Below are 21580 nucleotides of genomic sequence, written 5' to 3'. Positions count from 1 at the left end.
CAGCACCTCAAGGGCCTCTGAAAGGATATTCAGTCAACGTAAAGATGACTCAGTGTCATGTGTCCAATCAAAGTACGGTTGCATCAAAGCGGGACATCTTGTTACTCAGTCATCACTGCAAACAGTTTTTAAGTGGCAGTACCAATTATGTCTCTTCATGACATAACGCACCAGTACACAAACGTCACACAAAATACACTACACAAAACTAGAAAACCACCACACAAAACAAGTCCTGGTGAGGGTGTGTAATCTCTGATCGTTCTTTTTCTTGTTACGCATTGTAATCCTCTAATTTATTTTGCCTTCTTAACTACGGAGATGTTTAGCACTCCACTCAAGCAAGCACTCCAACGAAACGGTTGAAGAAACTTTGAAAAACTAAACGTTTAATTATTTTCATATGTATCTATCTATGCTGAAGTGATGAGTCATATAATGAAAGAAGATCGTACAAAAATGGGAAAGGTGGTGTCAAAACATATTGCATTCTTTCAGTGAGTGAACCACCACCCAAAGTACCGCATGGCCAAACGCAAGCGAGCGGGCTCTGAACTTTGATCACGTCGATCAATATATTCATTGACAGTCCAAAAATTGTAGCGTGCTCGCCAAGTGGCTGAAGCACTCGAACAAGTACTCCAACTAAATGATCAATAAGGAACGGCTTGCTTTGCCATCAATTCACGATTGCCGATTGGTTTTAAAAACACCATGCATCTGGAGACGCACGGAATGTCAAGCGATGGGCGAATTGGACAAATGAACACTCTTCTTTTTTTAGCAGTCGGAACTACTACGGAATTGAGTGAAGAAGTTTAAATTTTGAAATCTGGTTGAGATTAAGAGATTCTTGAGGTTATGGCATTTGCAGAAATGAAATGAAGCAACAAACGCCGGTGTCTCTGAGCATTTATAAACATTGTAATGTGCGCAGTGATTTGTTGGAATGATGATCAGGCATTCAATGACAGGAGTTAGGAAAATGAAGAAGAAAAAAACTTTATCATTAAGAAATCGTTGTGTGCTCTTCCAAGTCAAGGCATCGTCGAGCAGGCCGAAAAAATGGTGGCATTAGATTCCAGCGAGCTGACAGAGGGCTGACCAATATGGTGCGTTGCCATCTTTGCTTGTGATGAGCACCCCGCTAATTATCTTCACAAGGGGTGTATAAATTAACCCAAACACCCAATTTTCATCCATGCACTTCCTTGGAGTTCACTTAGTATGCATGCAAAGTTTTATTTGGTTGCTAGGTTTCATGATTTTGGAGTTATGGAGGAAACACACACATTTATGAGTATCGATAGATCGATAAAACAACAGGACTGGAATCAGCCTTATATCAGCGTCAGAGTAAACCAAGGTTAGAGAGAAAATAACTTGGCAATCCAAAAGAGGACATGAAAATGATATCGCCAAGAATGTGAGATATAAGAGCAAGGCATTGTTTCGGTGCATGAGGGGTTAAGACAAGTTTGGTCTCGTTGAAGAAGAGCACAGGGAGATTACTCTGCAAGGTGTGTCCCTGGCCTGGAACTGGTGCCAGCATTGTTGGGAGAAGCTAGCCAATTATGGTGAAAAGTGAAATTAATTACCCTGTTGATTCTCTGTAGACACGCAAGTTAACCCCACCTTGGTGTGTCGGCACACCCTCCCTCGGAGAAGGTGGCAGCCCCACCAGCGGACAATTCTTGCGTGGGGCGAGGAAGCCAGCCAGGCAAGGAAGTCTTCCGAAATAAATAGTAATTGAGGAAAACGGACAAATTCATCCGGATTTAGAACTTGGACACAACCTCAACTTGTGAGCTCGTCAAGCTATTCGCATTGCTACCTTAAATACCTAGTCCAAGCTATTCACATTGCTACCTGGAATACCTAGTCCAAGCTATTCACTGGAGCAGCTTCATTCATATCCAGTTAACTGGAACAAGTATCAATCAGCATCGCAGGACTGACAGTAATAAGGTGGACTGGAAGTGGCACACTATGTGCACACAAGTGTACATACTTGTATACACTGCTGTACAAAAGTCAGACACATGCAGGAGATCCAATCTGTGGATGTTACGAGCATTAACAATTTATTCAAAACCTCCACTCGTGTCTACCACTATTATAACAATGTTGACTATTATTACAGCTTAGTTTGGGTGCGAAGAAACCAAGCTTGTCATTGAACGATCTTTAATTTGTATCTCTCAGAATCTTCAAAAACTGCTCATCACAACTCAAAGTAAACAAAACATGATCAGCAACGATGAAGTGTTGTTGTTGTTGTTGCTATTTCATCACATTTACCAATCAAATAAAATCGACGACTCATTGTCAGGTATTCCTTGTCACGAACATCAGGTGTTACTCTCTACATATCCATAAAGCTTCTTCCTACATATTCATAAAGTGCAGTGGGAGAAGGCAGTGGTGACGGTGCAGCGGGGGCAGGCAGTGGTGACGGTGCAGCGGGGCAGGCAGTGGTGACGGTGCAGCGGGGCAGGCAGTGGTGACGATGTAGCAGGAGCAGGTGGTGGTGATGATGTTGCGGGAGCAGGCAGTGGTGACGGTGTAGCAGGAGCAGGCGGTGGTGACGGTGCAGCGGGAGAAGGCAGTGGTGACGGTGTAGCAGGAGCAGGCGGTGGTGATGGTGCAGCGGGAGAAGGCAGTGGTGACGGTGCAGCGGGGCAGGCAGTGGTGACGGTGCAGCGGGGGCAGGCAGTGGTGACGATGTAGCAGGAGCACACGGTGGTGATGATGCAGCGGGAGAAGGCCGTGGTGACATTTACACACCGTTTATCCTCATTTACACACCGTTTAACCTCATTCACACACCGTTTAACCTCATTCACACACCGTTTAACCTCATTTACACACTGTTTAACCTCATTTGCACACTTTATCCTCGGAGACTCACTGGTTAGCCTCATAGACTCACTGTTTAGCCTCATGCACTCACTGTTTAGCCTCATAGACTCACTGTTTATCCTCATAGACTCACTGTTTATCCTCATAGACTCACTGTTTATCCTCATAGACTCACTGTTTAGCCTCATGCACTCACTGTTTAGTCTCATAGACTCACTGTTTATCCTCTTGCACTCACTGTTTAGCCTCATGCACTCACTGTTTAGCCTCATGCACTCACTGTTTAGCCTCATTTACTCACTGTTTAACCTCATAGACTCACTGTTTAGTCTCATAGACTCACTGTTTAGCCTCATGCACTCACTGTTTAGCCTCATAGACACTGTTTATCCTCATAGACTCACTGTTTATCCTCATAGACTCACTGTTTAGCCTCATGCACTCACTGTTTAGTCTCATAGACTCACTGTTTATCCTCTTGCACTCACTGTTTAGCCTCATAGACTCACTGTTTAGCCTCATGCACTCACTGTTTAGCCTCATAGACTCACTGTTTATCCTCATAGACTCACTGTTTAGCCTCATGCACTCACTGTTTAGTCTTATAGACTCACTGTTTATCCTCATGCACTCACTGTTTAGCCTCATGCACTCACTGTTTAGCCTCATGCACTCACTGTTTAGCCTCATAGACTCACTGTTTATCCTCATAGACTCACTGTTTATCCTCTTGCACTCACTGTTTAGCCTCATAGACTCACTGTTTAGCCTCATGCACTCACTGTTTAGCCTCATAGACTCACTGTTTAGCCTCATGCACTCACTGTTTAGTCTTATAGACTCACTGTTTATCCTCATGCACTCACTGTTTAGCCTCATAGACTCACTGTTTATCCTCATAGACTCACTGTTTAGCCTCATGCACTCACTGTTTAGTCTTATAGACTCACTGTTTATCCTCATGCACTCACTGTTTAGCCTCATGCACTCACTGTTTAGCCTCATGCACTCACTGTTTAGCCTCATTTACTCACTGTTTAACCTCATAGACTCACTATTTAGTCTCATAGACTCACTGTTTAGCCTCATGCACTCACTGTTTAACCTCATTCACTCACTGTTTAACCTCATTTACACACCGTTTAACCTCATAGACTCACTGTTTAGTCTCATAGACTCACTGTTTAGCCTCATGCACTCACTGTTTGTCGTCATCCACTCACCTTTTATCCACAACTACTCATCTTTTAGCTTCATCTTTTCGCCTTTCATCCTCTGCCTTTTCTAATCACCTTTAAGCTTCATTTACTCACTTTTTGGCTACCTCGATCACCCTTTCACCTGAAAGCTTAGTTTAGGGGAAAGGTAGTGTGAAACTGTGTACCGGTAATTATAACATTTAAATAAATCGAAAGCAATGGTCGCCCAGATCAGCCTGTGCCAGACCATGTAGTCCAGGGAGATATGGGAGAATAGGAAAGTTGAGTTTTGTTTCGCAACCCACCGTTTATCAAGCTGTTGTGTAAAGACCCTCTTTAATGTATCACATGGATGGCTCGAGCTCAAATACAAAGGTATAATGTGTCATAATGGATGAAATCAAGAAGACGTGTATCAGGGTATGCACACCGACGTGGAAAGCAAGGAGAAACCGACGTTTCTGGCATTGACCCTTTGTCAAAGCAAGAGAAAGAAACTTTTCGCATACCCCAGTAAACGTCCTTCTGATTTCAACCTTCATCCTACCTGTCCACCCAGGTAGATCGACACGAACCCTTCACCAGCAAGAGTAGTTCGTTCATTTTATCACGATCATATCATAGAGTTTGGAGCATCCTCATCTTTCACCGACATCGTCAGAGTTTCAAGTTTTCCACGATGCACTTCCCAGAAGCAATATAATTAATATTTAATGCTGTCTATCTCACGTAAGCAATAAATCACAACACGACACAATGTCAGGTGCATGGAAGCAGCTTTAATAAGACATTACTGAAAATATCACAAATGAACAGATTGATAAAAATGAGATAGGCTGGCCTTTGAGGAAAAAAACACAACATCCCATGCCAAGAAGAATAATCAGGAGAAACCAGAAAAGTTGAACAAAGAACATCCAGAGAGAGAGAGAGAGAGAGAGAGAGAGAGAGAGAGAGAGAGAGAGAGAGAGAGAGAGAGAGAGAGAGAGAGAGAGAGAGAGAGAGAGAGAGAGAGAGAGAGAGAGAGAGAGAGAGAGAGAGAGAGAGAGAGAGAGAGAGAGAGAGAGAGAGAGAGAGAGAGAGAGAGAGAGAGAGAGAGAGAGAGAGAGAGAGAGAGAGAGAGAGAGAGAGAGAGAGAGAGAGAGAGAGAGAGAGAGAGAGAGAGAGAGAGAGAGAGAGAACGAGAACGAGAACGAGAACGAGAACGAGAACGAGAACGAGAACGAGAACGAGAACGAGAACGAGAACGAGAACGAGAACGAGAACGAGAACGAGAACGAGAACGAGAACGAGAACGAGAACGAAAACGAAAACGAACCCCCCAAAAACTTTCAACAGTAATTCTTCTTAAGAAGGACTTTCAGCAAAATTATAAACTGACACCCAGGTATAGGGGGTGGTTTTAGAATGAATCCCCCATTAGATATGTATATATATCTCCAGCCTTTATGGGTTATTATTTTATAAGACCCTTGAGAATTCAAGAGGTACAAGACGCTCACTACATTTGGATATGCAGGAACCGGTGAGACGATTCGACTTGATATTCAACTGGCCATTAGTGATCGCGCAGGTCACGGAATTTGGATCCACGTCTTCAGGGAGTGTCATGTATTCACAGAACTCCTCGTAGCTGCAACTGAAACCTCCTTTTCCATCCTCTGTCTTCACCTCGTGACGGCCGCCCACCTGCAATCTGTTTCCGATCACTTTGATAACCATGTTCTCCGGTGATATCTGCCCCACGTCGACGGTGACGTGGTATCGGGACAAATCCTCCTTGCCTTGAGCCTCACAAGAAGACATTTCGGAGCCGAAACCCATCATAGGGGCCATGTTTCCACAAGATGCCATGCTTGCTCCAGTGCTATGGAAGCGTTCAAACGAGACCCTCATGTGATTCTCCGCGCGGTGAAGTCCCGCCTGCAGATTCATCAACGGGCTGCCCATGCCGTGCACCATCATGGCTCCAGAGCCGCAGTGCCCCATCATCCCTCCAGAGCTGCCGTGCATCACCATGCCTCCAGAGTTGCCATGACCCATCAGCCCTCCACAGCCTCCACCCCCCACCACGCCTCCAGAGCTATTGAACGAGCTTGACGAGCTGCTGTACGCCGAATGGTGATAACTCATGATCGAGGTTGTACAGGTACACCGATGAGGCTGAAGATGCGTTCACAAATGGCCTTTATGGGAGATGTTGGAACCACCGCTTATTGGACCTTATATAGAGATCATAGCATTCAACAATCGGAATGTGAACAAGTATGAGCATGTACTGCTCGTAATGAATAAAATGCGTTTCACATTATTATTTCACCGCAATGCTCTTGAACTCAACCCCCAGGTGTAAAACTAATCCAATGATGACATTGGAGTGACAGCGGTGGAGGTAAACATGCTCCCGAAAACCTGGGAAAGCGTGAAGCCGAGCCTGCGCCTCCACCCATTACTTCGCACTCTGTTTAGGGGACTGGGACAGTCTCCTCCAGAAAACCAGAACAACTAGAACGGCACTCAGTAGAGCACATACCTCCACCAGGCTGAACAGTTTACGTTTTCTATCCCACTGATGGACCGGATCTACATCTAGACCTGAACCAAAACCTAATCAGCTTGTTTGTGTCACCAACCAACTTCATCCAACAACTTTCGTCCAAATTGTCCTTAACAGTTTGAGATATCGTGCTGCATATCGTTTCTGGCCCTATCTATCTTTCAATGGTGAAGAATCACTTTAAAATTCTGGCATCCTAATCTTCACGAAAATCCAACCAATTCTTCCTTGTCACACATCCAACCTATCCATGAAGTTTCGTCTGAATCCGTCCATAACCTTTTGAGATACCCTGCTCACAGATAAACAAACTAATACATAACCTCCGTCCACCTTTGGTGGCAAAGGTAATAAAGTTCGAATCCACCAAACGAAAACTGAACCCGGACTGCTGTAATGTGTATATTTTGATTGCATTGAACAAGACGGTGAAATGGATCCACAGCACTACGTGCCGTGTAAAAGTGAACACCATAACCTGGAGGAAGAAAGGTGATCAATAAATTCGGCACCTGTTATTGAAAAATCGATCTCTGATTTTATGTCATCACTTCGTCCTTCTTAAACGATTTGGAATTGTTCACGGAATAACACACATTTTATTATTTCCCATTTTATGTTCAACAAGCAAAAGTATCCGTCCCCAGTGACGGGAAAAGTTTAAGTTATTCTATCAATTTAAACGAGATATCTGCGATCACAAATCGATCACCATGAGAGATGGCCATTTTTTTTTGGACCACCATATGACCTTGACCTTCAACATTTCGGGATGAAGTGTAAATTATTTATAAAATGTGTCCCTATCTGCAATCTATCCAAAACCTTTAAAAAAAAAAAAACTTTAAAATTACCTTTAAAATTAAGCCAAGTTCGAAAAAAAATTCGGTCAAGCTCTAAAGAAAATATATCAAGGTTTAAAAAAAACAAAAAAATAGGCCAACCTCGCAGACTTTTTATTCACATTATTGATGCAGCTCGGACATTTGGATTGTTGAGAGTGCAAAAAGAAAAAAAATTAAGAAACTAGAATGGCACTTTTCGATGTCGCGACATCGCCAGATATGCCTACGCTCACATTAATACATCATTATATACACTTGTACCAAGTTTGATTTAAATCCTTGAACCCAGATTCAAGATATTAAATAGTGCGTCCGATCAGGTTGAAATGTAAAACATATATTCCCCATGACTACAATATCATAACTGACATTTCACATCAATTGATGAAGCGGTTCAAGAGAAAGAATTATTTAAAGATTTTCGTTCAATCCAATTTGGCTGCCCGACCATGTGCCCTATTAATTATTCGTGAAGATCCTGATATCCCCAAGGATTGGGGAACATGTGGGTGAAGTTTCCCTTCGATCTGTCAAGCCATTCTGGAGAAAGGGATTTTAAAATGTTTATTCTTCAAAAAATCATAGCCGCCAAATCATGTGACCTATGACATATGGTGGTGCAACATCTGGCGGCAGAGGTTGCATTTGTCCTTGCGAAATGAAATTTCCCATCAACATTATCTCCGCCACCGAAGGTGGAAGGAGGCTATGTTTTAACCCCTGTCTGTCTGTCTGTCTGTCTGTCTGTCTGTTACTTGTGAAATTGAATATTCACAAGTGTATTGGTTCGTCTGCTCTGTGATTGTGTCCGTTTGTCTGTCTGTATCTGTTTGAATGTCAATCGCCGACAGGTCACAGTTTTAAACCGAATCTTCACGAAACTTCACCAAATAGTTGAGTTGGTCAAAACCAAGAAGCCGATTGATGTTGAGGTCAAAATGTCAACATTGTCGAAATTTCTAAAACTGTCAATTTTCATCCGATTGACTTGAAATTTGAACAGGATTTGCAGATCATGTCACTGAATTCAGCCACAAATTATTTTTCAGGTCCAATTTGTTTTTGGGATTTATCAAGTATCACGCTCTGCATGACATCTTTCTTGTTTATTTATTTGTCTGTGAGCATGATATCTCAATAAGTTGTCGACGAGTTATGACAAAACTCGATGAATGAGTTGGTTAGGTGATGAGAACAAGCGGATTCGATTTTGGTTCAGGTCCGGATCTAGATCCAATCTAACGGTGGGATACAAAACGTAAACTGTTCAACCTGGCGGAACTCCACCGAGTGCTGTTCCAGTTCATGCCTGTTCTCCCGTCAATTTAAAAGTGAATGTTAAGCTTTGCCAGGGTGCGCAGGTTTTCAAACGCAGTGCGGGAGGCAGCAACCAAAAATGGGAGACAGACGACCGCACGGACAGACACCATGGTTTGCAAGATCAATGGAGATGTTTAATAAGAGTGATGATAAAGTGAAGATATCGGTAAAGGGAGGGGTGATGAGGTGTAGTTATTGGTAAAAAAGAGGAGGTTTGGGCAGAAGACATTGGAAGAAGTAAAGGGAGGGGTGGGGGTGAAAGACCTTGGTGTCCTAGTTGAAGTTCGGTCCTGGAGTAACTACATGTTCCGAGGTTAAACTGCTTCTTTGGAATAAATTGAGTATGAAGTCGGATGTCCACGTTCGGTTTGATGAAATAAACGGTTTGAGTTGCTTTTGTACAAAGAAGATTAGTAAATACATAGAATATTAACGAAAAGGACATCGATATGGCACAGACATGATGGGTAAAATGGACCCTTGAGACACTATTATTGTTCCTGTGCATCTCTGAGTAACATCACGTGACCACAGCTTGATCTATCGAGGATATTGTTGGACAAACAACAGGGACAAAGGACAATTCGCAGAGTCTCGTGCGATCCTCGGCCATTGCTGAAGCTGATGGGTCTGAATGAACTATGAAGGTCGTTTTTGTTCCTTGAAGCCTCAATGAGAAACATGGTCCCGGTGATGTCCCGTCGTGGGAGGGACCATGGTCTGCAGATGGATCTTCGCGCCTGTTGTCCGATGAACCATTGTTTTTGTGGTCGATTGTACTTTCTCCTCGAGGGGATGTTGGAGAGAGTGAGAGAGAGAGAGAGAGAGAGAGAGAGAGAGAGAGAGAGAGAGAGAGAGAGAGAGAGAGAGAAGAGAGAAGAGAGAAGAGAGAAGAGAGAGAGAGAGAGAGAGAGAGAGAGAGAGAGAGAGAGAGAGAGAGAGAGAGAAAAAGAGAGAAGAGAGAAGAGAGAAGAGAGAAGAGAGAAGAGAGAGAATCCACGTCAGACTTTCCTAACCACCTCTGGTTGTAAGGGCTAGGTGTGGTCTTTTTCGTGGTGTCAGCTTCATGGCCTTCACAGACATGTTGGAACATGTGCTAAACGCCCAACCAAACTTTATTAACACAACATGTAAGTATATCATTGAACCTGATGAGATCATACCACGTGCCCCCCCCACCCCCATTTTACACGTTATTTTAATCTCATGTGGACTGGCAAGATGTCCTCGGCTCTCGAGGAACGCACACTCTCTCGTCGCACTTAGCCGTCTATCCTGGGTTCGAATCCCCGACCCAGCTACGACCTGTCATCTCGGTGTTTCATCAATGTGTGTGCCGTCCCTCGGATGCGCGTTCAAGGTCCACACAGTGTCCTTTGCGAAGAGAAGGTGAGCTATCGCCGGCACCCTGAACAGATTCCAAATTGTTGCCCCCCACCAAATTGCAAACCACCCAATGCGACCCGAACAGCCAACAAACCGCTCCGGCAGCACCGATGCTCCGTCACAGAGGGTCGTGTAGTCCTGACGACTGTTCATTAGAATCACATAAGATGAGATATTAAAGGTAAAATGATTATTATCCATCTTGTTTCATTTTAAATTCAGTGTGGGATAGTGGTGGGTATTGTGGGGGTGATGATTGATGGGAGAGGGGGAGGGTGTGGGATGGTGGAGAGAGTGTGGAATGGTGGTGGGTATTGTGTGGTTGATGAGAGGGTGTGGAATAGTGGTGGGTGTTGTGGGGGTGATGATTGATGGGGGATGATAGAGGAAGAGGTACCCTCAGCCAAATCCTTTCGGAGGAGTATTTAATGATATACAAACATACCTGCTTTCCACTATAGATAGATGGTGGTTCATTTGATTTGTAGATATTTGTGTTGATAAAAGATAATTATTTTCAGGTGCACTTGTGGTAACTGCCGGCAGAGGCAACAGGTGTTTGCCAAATTCCAAATTATTACTCCAACCGACAGGGGCACTGCATCAGCAGCACTGCCACACACTCAGTCAATGATGCAACATGCAGCCTTGTACTGTTCATGAAAGAAGATTATCAGACTCCAATATGTTTAATATTTTATTGTAATAATATTATAATTTATTTATTCTTTAAAGAATTTCCACTCAATTGTGTAAATTTATAAACAAGCGACTTTGATCTGTTCACCCGCATCGTTTTTTAGAGAGTGCGTTCAGATTGTCTGACAACAAATCAAATTTCAAATGTTTTTCACGTGGTCAACTATATATATATATCATAACATGTCATAACTCGTCGACAACTATATATATATATATATATATATATATATATATATATATATATATATATATATATATATATATATATATATATATATATATATATATATATATATATATATATATATATATATATATATATATATATATATATATATATATATATATATATATATATATATATATATATATATATATATATATATATATATATATATATATATATCCTGGTGTTGGCGCAGTGGTTAGGGCAGCGGCTTGGGATCCAAGATGTCCTGAGTTCAAGCCCCATTGGGCCACTGAATTAATACACCAGGGGGTTGACTCAGCCTGTCATCCTTCAGAGGTCGGCAAAATGAGTACCAGTATACTGAGCCGGTGTATACCCCGGTAAAAATAGGTGTACCATATCCCTGTGTCGTAAGAAGCGGCCAGGGTTGCGTCAGGAAGGGCATCCGGCGTAAAACATGTGCCAAATCACGATGCGGATCATACGGATGATCCGCTGTGGCGACCCCGAACGGGAGCAGCTGAAAGAAGAAGATATATATATATATATATATATATATATATATATATATATATATATATATATATATATATATATATATATATATATATATATATATATATATATATATATATATATATATACACACATACACACATACACACATACACACATACACACATACACACATACACACATACACACATACACACATACACACATACACACACTGCTCTGGAATGAGAACGTCGAACAATTTACATGTTCTGGCCCTTGATGGAAAAACATTCAATCTTGTCTCCCCAAAAACATTACAATAATCTGTTCAATGTTGTTATTTCTGTTCAATATTGTAAAGTTTGATGAATCGAATGTTTGTCTCTAAATATGCTTAATTGTGGTGGATGCACGTTATATTCCTGGCAACGCCGGGTACCTCTGTGGGAAGGAGAAAGGAAAGGGTGGAGGAGGGAGTTTGGATGGAAGGGTGGGAGTAGAGAGGGGAAGGGTGGGAGGAGAGAGGGGAAGGGTGGCGGAGAGAGGGGAAGGGTGGAGGAGAGAGGCGAAGGATGTAGTGGAGAGGGGAAGGGTGGAGGAGAGAGGAGAAGGGTGGAGGAGAGAGGAGAATGGTGGGAATAGAGAGGGGAAGGGTGGAGAGAGAAGGGTGGAGGAGAGAGGGGAAGGGTGGAGAGGGGAAGGGTGGAGTGGAGAGGGGAAGGGTGGAGTGGAGAGGGGAAGGGTGGAGGAGAGAGGAGAAGGGTGGAGGAGAGAGGAGAAGGGTGGAGGAGAGAGTGGAAGGGTGGAGGAGAGAGGGGAAGGGTGGGAATAGAGAGGGGAAGGGTGGAGGAGAGAGGAGAAGGGTGGAGGAGAGAGGGGAAGGGTGGAGGAGAGAGGGGAAGGGTGGAAGTCGAGAGGAGAAGGGTGGAGGAGAGAGTGGAAGGGTGGAGGAGAGAGGGGAAGGGTGGGAATAGAGAGGGGAAGGGTGGAGGAGAGAGGAGAAGGGTGGAGGAGAGAGGGGAAGGGTGGAGGAGAGAGGGGAAGGGTGGAAGTCGAGAGGAGAAGGGTGGAGGAGAGAGTGGAAGGGTGGAGGAGAGAGGGGAAGGGTGGGAATAGAGAGGGGAAGGGTGGAGGAGAGAGGAGAAGGGTGGAGGAGAGAGGGGAAGGGTGGAGGAGAGAGGGGAAGGGTGGAAGTCGAGAGGGGAAAGGGGGACGACAGGAGAGGGGTGGGAGCAGAGAAGGGAAGGGTGGGCGTCGAGAGGGGAACCGTGGAGGAGAGGAGAAGGGTGGGAGTAGAGAAGGGAAGGGTGGGAGTAGAGAGGGGAAGGGTGGAGTGGAGAGGTGGAGGAGAGAGGAGAAGGGTGGAGGAGAGAGGAGAAGGGTGGAGTAGAGAGGAGAATGGTGGGAATAGAGAGGGGAAGGGTGGGAGTAGAGAGGGGAAGGGTGTGAATAGAGAGGGGAAGGGTGGAGGAGAGAGGAGAATGATGGGAATCGAGAGGGGAAGGGTGGGAATGGAGAGGGGAAGGGTGGATGAGAGAGGAGAATGGTGGGAATCGAGAGGGGAAGGGTGGGAATAGAGTGGGGAAGGGTGGAGGAGAGAGGAGAATGGTGGGAATAGAGAGGCGGAGGGTGGAGGAGAGAGGGGAGGGGGGGGGGAGAGAGAGGGGAAGGGCGGGAAGAGAGAGGGGAAGGGTGAAGAGGGGAGGAGAATGGTGGGAATGGAGGGGGGAAGGGTGGAGGAGAGAGGAGAAGGGTGGGAATCGAGAGGGGAAGGGTGGGAATGGAGAGGGGAAGGTGGATGAGAGAGGAGAATGGTGGGAATCGAGAGGGGAAGGGTGGGAATAGAGTGGGGAAGGGTGGAGGAGAGAGGAGAATGGTGGGAATAGAGAGGGGGAGGGTGGAGTGGAGAGGGGAAGGGTGGAGGAGAGACAAGAAGGGTGGAGTAGAGAGGAGAATGGTGGGAATAGAGAGGGGAAGGGTGGGAATAGAGTGGGGAAGGGTGGAGGAGAGAGGAGAATGGTGGGAATAGAGAGGGGGAGGGTGGAGGAGAGAGGGGAAGTGTGGAGGAGAGAGAGGAGAAGGGTGGGAATAGAGAGGGGAAGGGTGGAGGAGAGAGGAGAATGGTGGGAATAGAGAGGGGAAGGGTGGAGGAGAGAGGGAAGGGTGGAGGAGAGAGGGAAGGGTGGAGGAGAGAGGGAAGGGTGGAGGAGAGAGGGAAGGGTGGGAATAGAGAGGGGAAGGGTGGGAATAGAGAGGGGAAGTGTGGGAGTCGAGAGGGGAGGGTGGGAATAGAGAGGGGAAGGGTGGAGGAGAGAGGGGAGGGTGGGAGTACAGAGGGGAAGGGTGGGAGTCGAGAGGGGAAGAGTGTGAGTCGAGAGGGAAGGGTGGAGGAGAGAGGGTAAGGGTGGGAGTACAGAGGTGAAGGGTGGAGGAGAGAGAGGGAAGGGAGGGAGTAGAGAGGGGAAGGGTGGGAATAGAGAGGGGAATAGAGAGGGGAAGGGTGGGAATAGAGAGGGCAAGGGCGGGAATAGAGAGGGGAAGGGTGGAGGAGAGAGGGAAAGGGTGGGAGTCGAGAGGGGAAGGGTGGGAGGAGGGACTTGGGTGAAGGAGGCAGGGGAAGGGGTGGGTTGGAGGAGGGACCCAGTTTTGCTGGGCAACTCCGGGTTCCCCTGCTCATCATATATAAAGCTCAGTTTTGTGTCTGTGCCACAAGCTCCACCCATTCTACAGGCCAGAGCTGGCCTTCGGGCCATCCACAAAAATTTAGGCAACTTTTTTTTTTTCATACAATTCTTATTGGTCTAATTATATTGTTTCGAATTTGGAAATCTATCGCATGCAACATATAGGTTCCTTTAGCTCAGTTATCTCGGTAAGTACGTGTTTTATAGATAGCTTCCTCCCCATGGTCTAATGGGTGAATTAGTGTAAATGTGTTGCGATTCATTATTGGAATTCCCTATCTCCCGCAACAACAACAACGACAACAACGCCATCTTCACGTCCATCCTGACGTCATGACGCTCGCGGCATCCTTCGTGCGCACGTCAGCCAGCAGGCGCGCGCATGGGCGGAGTCGAGCGTGGGCGCAGCGTCCCTCCTTAGCCAATCGGCAGGGAGCGGGCGTGGGCGGAGTCTAGCGTAGGCATGGCGTCCCTCCTTAGCCAATCGGCAGGGAGCGGCCGTCCTCCCCGCCCCGCCTCAGACTCGACACGGTCACCATTCGACACGCGGTCGGAGGTGAGGTAAACACTGTATCTATCTATAATTCCAGCAATCTCTATGTGTGTGTGTGACCGCTGTTTCTCGACAACCTCTGGTCCGATCTAATTGAAACTTGCCAGATATATTGCTGGGGACCTGAGGATGTGCCGTTTTAAGGTTTGATATTAATCGGACAAGTGCTTCACAAGTTATGACCATTTATTTACCAAACCAATGATAGAACACGTTGTTGCGTGGGCGTGGCCGATGGTGAAGGGAAGCACAGCCACGTTCCCCATTCCGGGTTACAACGTACGGGCTTCCGGAGAGTGATGACTTCGTGTATTCTAATAATTTCTCGATTTCTTATGCGCATTTATAGATAAACACAATGCCCCAAGTTATGATCGTTTTCCTATTAGACGGTGTATAAATTTCGGTAAGATCAGAATGCTGGTATGCTCCGAACCAGGAAGTAAATTTTTTTTGCACGTTTTTTTTTCGTTTATTCTAATAATTTCTCGATTTCTTATGCGCATTTATAGATAAACACAATGCCCCAAGTTATGATCGTTTTCATATTAGACGGTGTATAAATTTGGGGAACATCAGAGTGCTGGTATGCTCCGAAGCAGGAAGTAAATTATTTTTTGCATGTTTTTTTTCTCCTCTTTCCTCTTCTTTTTGTGTTTTTCCTTGCGATGACATTGGGAAAAGGCAAAATACGTTGGCGCTAATTAAATAATTGGCCATTAAGAATAAATTGCGAATAATCGTAACTGCCATATGCGAACTTCCAGACAGTGAGGACTTCACTTCCGGAGAATGACGATTACTGTATTCTTTCTCGATTTCTGTACTTTCTCGATTTCTTTCTCGATTTTCTTCAACCCAATACCCCAATCCAGTCAGTGACGATTACTGTATTCTTTCTCGATTTTTTTCTTGATTTATCGACTTACTGTATTCTTTCTTTCTCGATCTCTGTACTTTTTCGATTTTATTAAACACAATGCCCCAATCCAATCGTCGTTTACGAGAGCGAAGGAACGGCCTGTGTGGTTGTTGTTTCTGGCACGCGGTTTGAAAGTTGTTTTTTTTGCATGTACGGCCACGCACGTACGGGCATGTGAGAGCGAAGGAATGGCCTGTGTGGTTGTTTCTGGCATGCGGTTTGAAAGTTTTTTGTTTTGTTTTGTTTGCACCTACGGGCACACACCTACGGGCACGCACTTACGGGCATGCACAAGTGGTGTTTAATGTGGTTTGTATTTTATAATAAAAGGTTTTAAAACTTGTACATCTGATGTTCTATTTGCAGATTCAATCCTTCGTTGTGTCAGGATGCAAAGGTGGCTCGAAGCGAGCTCAGGAGTTGCAGAAAAAGAAGCATAAGGACTGGAGGATCAACTACTCAAGAAGACTCATAAATTGACATCGTTTTTCCATGTGGTGGAGAAAGATGCTGGTGTTGGTGGTGATGATGATATAGATTCAGCGAAGGACTCCCCTTCAACATCCCCCGCAGTGGATCCTGTCGAAGACAGGCCGACCGACGGTGGTGGCACTAGGGGTGAAGATGCTTCAGTATCGACTCCACCGATTCCCAATGATGTCGGGTTGTTTGGTAACTTCACAGACAAACTGCGCCATGTGTGCATCAGCTTGGGCACTGACCATTTTCGGAACTTGGATGACAGTTATCCAGAAACGAAGCGTGAATACTTTGGGGTGAATCGCTTTCTTAATGCCAGTGCCTTCAAACGGGTTTTGCCAAATGGGGAGGTAGCTGATCGTGATTGGTTGGTTTATTCTCCTGCCAAAGGTTGCGTTTTCTGTTTTCCGTGCACTCTGTTTTCCTCTGACAGAGGTGCACAGCTTTCTGGCTCAGGGTTTACTGATTGGAAGGATATGCCTCAGTACTTGAAAGCCCATGAAATCAGCCCAAAGCACATAGAATCAGTTCTAAAATTTTGTCAGCGGAGTGCTGATGCCGGTCGAGTTGATAAGCAATTGCATCAAAACATGCTGGAGCAGCGCAGCTATTGGAAAAATGTGTTGACACGTTGTGTTGCCATAATTACTTTTCTTTGCGAGAGGGGTCAGTCGTTTCGAGGTAGTAACAAAATTGTTGGCTCCAGCAGCAATGGTAATTACTTGGGCATTTTGGAGTTGATTGGCCAGTTTGATCCGTTTTTGTCCCAGAACATCTATTACCATGCCAATCACGGGGTCGTGGTCACACGTCTTATTTGTCAAAAGCAATCTGCGAAGAATTAATTGCTATGATGGGTAAGCAAGTACTTGGTCGCATCAAGGATGAGATTTCGAAGTCGTGGTATTTCTCCGTTTCAGTGGACTCCACACCAGACATTGCCCATATGGACCAGGTCACTATCATTCTCCGCTACGTTAACATGATAGATCACAAGCCTGTCGAGCGTTTCCTCACGTTCATTAGTATCTCCAGTCATACAGGTCAGAATCATGCTGAGCAACAAGCATGTGATCGCTGTGGCAACAGCACTTACAAATCCGAAAGTCGGCGAATGCCCAAGCGTAAGAAGCGTGACAATGATGGAAATGCTACTGATGCCACAGAAGGGATGACGGGCCAACAAAAAATCAAAGTTAATACATTTTATGTCATCATTGACCAACTGCGAAGTGCATTTCAGAAACGCATAGAGGCGTATTCTGTAGTGCTGCAGCGGTTTAGCGTTCTGACAGAGTTTGACTCTATGACCGAGGATATCAACACTGCTATTACAGGGCTTGTCGGTGTGTATCACAAGGATCTGAATACTGATTTTGCGTCAGAGTTCCGTCAGTTCATTTAGTACAGCGGGATAAGCACAATGATTGTGCGTTTTATGAGAAAAGCATGAATTTTCTGACATAGTGAATACCATAAGGTTTATTTTCAGATGTGGAGGGAAGTCAGATTTGACCTCTGAGGACCGTGAGAGGTCAAATCCAAGATCGCCGCCAGTCCACCGGGTCTAATGTTCAAACGCATTTAATTTTGGAACGAAACAGTGTAAAAAAATGTCGTCGTTCGTTGTCGTCGCTAATTATAACACCACACAATACACAAACCTGAAATTATCTGAAAAATATGATCACATTTTATTTTTAATCGATTGGACAGCGCTTGGATAATACTGTGGCCATGGCATAGGTTGTTGATTTGCCATCAAGGGTTTGTTCATCTTGGTCAAAATTGTCAATTGCAGCATCTGTCATAGCATGGTCATCTCCCCTTTCCATACCTCACAGAACAAACACATCTGCTTCCTTCTGGTCAATCGCAACTGAAGTTAGAAACCTCCGTACTTCATCATAGGACGCAGAATAACCCAATTCATGGAGATGATCAATCAATTTCTTGCTTCCAAAGGTGTGATGTACATAAATTCCCAGACAGAGGCTTATTGGTGTCCGTACTTGTGGACTCAGCGATGATATTCTGGCATATAGCTATGATTTTCAGGTCTCGAGGTTGTGAGTCACTGTCGGACTGGCTGCATATGGATTCAAATGTATTTCTGCTCATACACCATGACGGGACCATAATACTGAAAATCTGGCACATATTTGGCACACTCACCAAGCTCCATATCACGACAAGAAATGTAACTGTCCCCATCAGTTATATTGTTCAAATGGCTTCTCAATATCGCTGCTGCCATGTGCAAGATCTGCTATTCATCCAGCTGATCGCTTGCTGACTCCAAATCTGAAAACTCAATGTCTTCATCAGTTTCCAGATTGGATGCCTGCCTGAATGCATCACCAATTGTCACGTTGTATGAGCAGATCAAGTCCGATTGCCCACGTTGTTGAACAAAGACCAATCTGTCCCCATGACAGTTTTTGAGTTTTGTCTTTAACGTCCAGGAGGAGTAATTTTGTGCCTCAGTCACTCCTCTGTCCACTAGGGCTTTTATATACTGTGATTTTAGGAAAGAGAGATTTGTCACCACCATTTCCTTGGATGGGACTGATTTATCCAGTTCAGCCTTAAGAACGTGGAATGCTTCCTCATAACAAGTGTTTGTCTCTTCTTCGTCTACACTGACAGCTTTGGAACATGCTGCTTTGATGTTGTGATCACTGATATAATGTCCATAGCAACTCCGGTGATATTTCACATCAATGGCAAAGAGATCCAGGTGTGTGAACATTCGGTATGAACCACGTCTTCATGTCAGTTGGCAGCTGCCTCCAAGACCTTCTCTCTGGTCAATTTGCCAGTACAAGTTGAAATTGAAGTAAGTCTCTCCTTTTTCTTGTCCCCTTTGTCACACACAAAATAGTGAGTACGGATATTGAAATCAGATGGATCTGTCCGACTGCTTCGCTGCACTGAGGGAATCCCTGCAGATGCACCTTCATCTGCTGCATGGTCAAACATATAGTTGTTGGAGGAGTTTGTATAATTTGCCCGACATCATTTGTGGAAGCACACATGGACCTCATTGGACAACATTTTATCTTCTAAGGGCGACAATAACTCGTAAACATTGTCTTTTCGTTTTTTGCAAACAGTTAATTTAGTCATAAGACCATCCCGTGTCAGGTTCTTGACAATAATGCCACCTTTGGTTCGGGATTTGAAGCACAAAATACATTCTTTCATCTTCAAACGACCTTTCTTATCTGGGGGTTCATCATCGTCCATCGTATTTATTCTTATCTAGAGCTGTCATAGATGATGAAACATTCTCTGTCCCTTCAAAGACAAAGAGGAAGGACTGGTGAACAAACAATGAGCAAATCAAAATAAACATATACTCAGAATTACTGAAATGTGATCAAATTTTTCTGTTATCTTCAGGTTTGTGTATTTGTGATGTTGTAACCAATCTATGACAACACACTTAATTCTGAACAATGACACCTCATTTATGCTTAGTAGTTGAAAATTAAATATTTAACAACCGTTTTTGTGATTTTGTGACGCGTCCAAAATTGTGGACGTCCAAAAACACAAATAATGTCAAAGATAAATGTTATCCCCAATATTAATTTTTTCACAAACATCCATTTCCTACTCCACACATCCCAATAAACCAAAAAAACATGTTTGTGCCTTGTTCCACCCTGGGGAAGGGGTTGCTCCTATTTCTAGGGCCCAGACTGAGAATGGCCGCAGCATGAATACTGCGTGCAGAATCCTGGAGGATGTCGGCATCGCCTTCGGTGAGAGAAAGCTCATGACTTCACACAGCCACTACACACGACACTAGAGAGACACCTTGGCATATCGACTACAGGTCGCTGCAGGTTTATCAGTCTGTGTATCAATCCTTGCAAGTGGAATGGAAGCGAAACATTGCGTTATTAAAATTTATCAAACTTTCCATCCAATACAGGTTTTCACAATACTAACATGGGTCTGCAGGTTTTCACAAACAAAACGGATCAAACCCATAAAATGCGGGTTCCTTGCCCTCTACGCATAGGTAGTCAGTGAAAGAGCAGAGAAGAGGAACATATTTTGTGAATATATTTTATTTCTCTGTTGATGCTGAGGTTGTAGCCTGTTGTGATAATGGAAATTAATCTCAGCATTCACTTCCCATGAACTGTAGACAGGATGTCCATCCCTGGCCATACCAACAGCTTTCCACGTGGAGGAGATAAAGGACCGGGGAGCTGCTAACAAGACGGTGTGCACGCAAACTTTATTCGACGAGTTCAGTCTCCAAGGGTTGCTTTATGAACGATTGACTGCCAGGGACAAGTTGTTATTATAAACATAAGGGGAGATAGTTTAACAGGTGTGCGTATCATCATCGGTGATTTTTGGCCAACGATTGAGTTGTTGCAAAGTGGGCCACAGTCGACGGCAACCTCATGTGTTTTGGGGCTAACCCATGGCCCTGTTGGATATGATGTAAAGTGGTATCACCGCATAACTTCCAGGTTAAAATGGCACTGTTTATGTTTTTATATTCCACCATGAAGGATGGCTGTTGGAAACACATGACAAAAGCACGTTGCAGAAATGATTTCATGGATGCTGTTCGTCTCTCCGTTGGTGTTTGAGTTGATGGTTTCCATGGGAGATTTATCACTGTCATTTCATTTCAGGGCTAGTCTCAGCATGTTGGGCTGAATGGGTGAAGCCGCTGTGCTGTCTTCATTACTGTGAATGGTTACAAGTTTAGGGAAAATAAATGCCATTCAATGTGAGAACTTTGATTGGTCTTTCCTCTTTAATTAGAGCGGCCCACCTCGCTCGGTTACATGTATGCTAATTAACCACCGTGGACAGCCAGAAGAAGTGGACATTTTGGTCGTTAACCCTTCGTCGGAAGTGATATGGGCAGCAGTCTTCAATCATGTGAAAAGCTGCGCATCAGAAGAATTTGAACTGTGACCACTAGGTGGCACCAGCAGCTCAGGTTAGGAGGTAGGTAACTGCAAGCAGAAAAAAAAGTTGCAAATGTGTGTCCGCCACCCTTTATACAGATAAAGTACATGTATGGCGATAGACATATTCTTGTCACTGAGCTCTGTCTGCGGGGTCTGAGTTTTGCATCCCTTTTCATCATCATATCATATGATGACTACTAATACTGAGCTTGTAAAGGAGGTAGATGGGTTACTACTACTACTACCTTCTTTAATCCTCCTGAAGTAAAGAGTGGACATCTCTACAAATTGTAGTTGTACGGAGTAAGGTTACCCCTAATTCCAGATGCTTGGACACAACTCGTGATGTGCGGTTGTAAATCCGAGTGAAGTACAACAACAATCCAGCTGGCCTTTCATTCCACAAGATGAACCTTCGGTGTCATAAGCGTTC

General features: G+C 44.6%; 1 protein-coding gene and 1 long non-coding RNA gene across 2 annotated transcripts; one reads left to right on the top strand and one right to left on the bottom strand.

Annotated features, from left to right (window-relative positions):
- Positions 1–4820: 4820 nt before the first annotated feature.
- Positions 4821–6249, bottom strand: LOC147031177 (uncharacterized). Its single transcript, XM_085875997.1, has one exon. It carries the CDS (start codon positions 6192–6194, stop codon positions 5523–5525), a length of 672 nt encoding a protein of 223 aa, XP_085732123.1. The 5' UTR covers positions 6195–6249; the 3' UTR covers positions 4821–5522.
- A 3754-nt stretch (positions 6250–10003) lies between these two features.
- LOC147031176 (uncharacterized) lies at positions 10004–20967 on the top strand. The gene is made up of 2 exons (XR_015056710.1): positions 10004–10172; positions 16085–20967. It is a non-coding gene; the product is annotated as an uncharacterized LOC147031176 (long non-coding RNA).
- Positions 20968–21580: the final 613 nt, after the last annotated feature.

The sequence above is a fragment of the Eptatretus burgeri genome, chromosome 3, assembly GCF_056783735.1.
Source record: "Eptatretus burgeri isolate ZD-2024b chromosome 3, Ebu_testis_v1, whole genome shotgun sequence".
Classification (NCBI taxonomy): domain Eukaryota; kingdom Metazoa; phylum Chordata; class Myxini; order Myxiniformes; family Myxinidae; genus Eptatretus; species Eptatretus burgeri.
This window is presented reverse-complemented; position numbering and strand designations above follow the sequence as displayed.

Bases quoted from the DNA above. Each gene is read 5' to 3' on its own strand.
- LOC147031177 (XM_085875997.1), bottom strand. From the start codon at position 6,194: ATGAGTTATCACCATTCGGCGTACAGCAGCTCGTCAAGCTCGTTCAAT.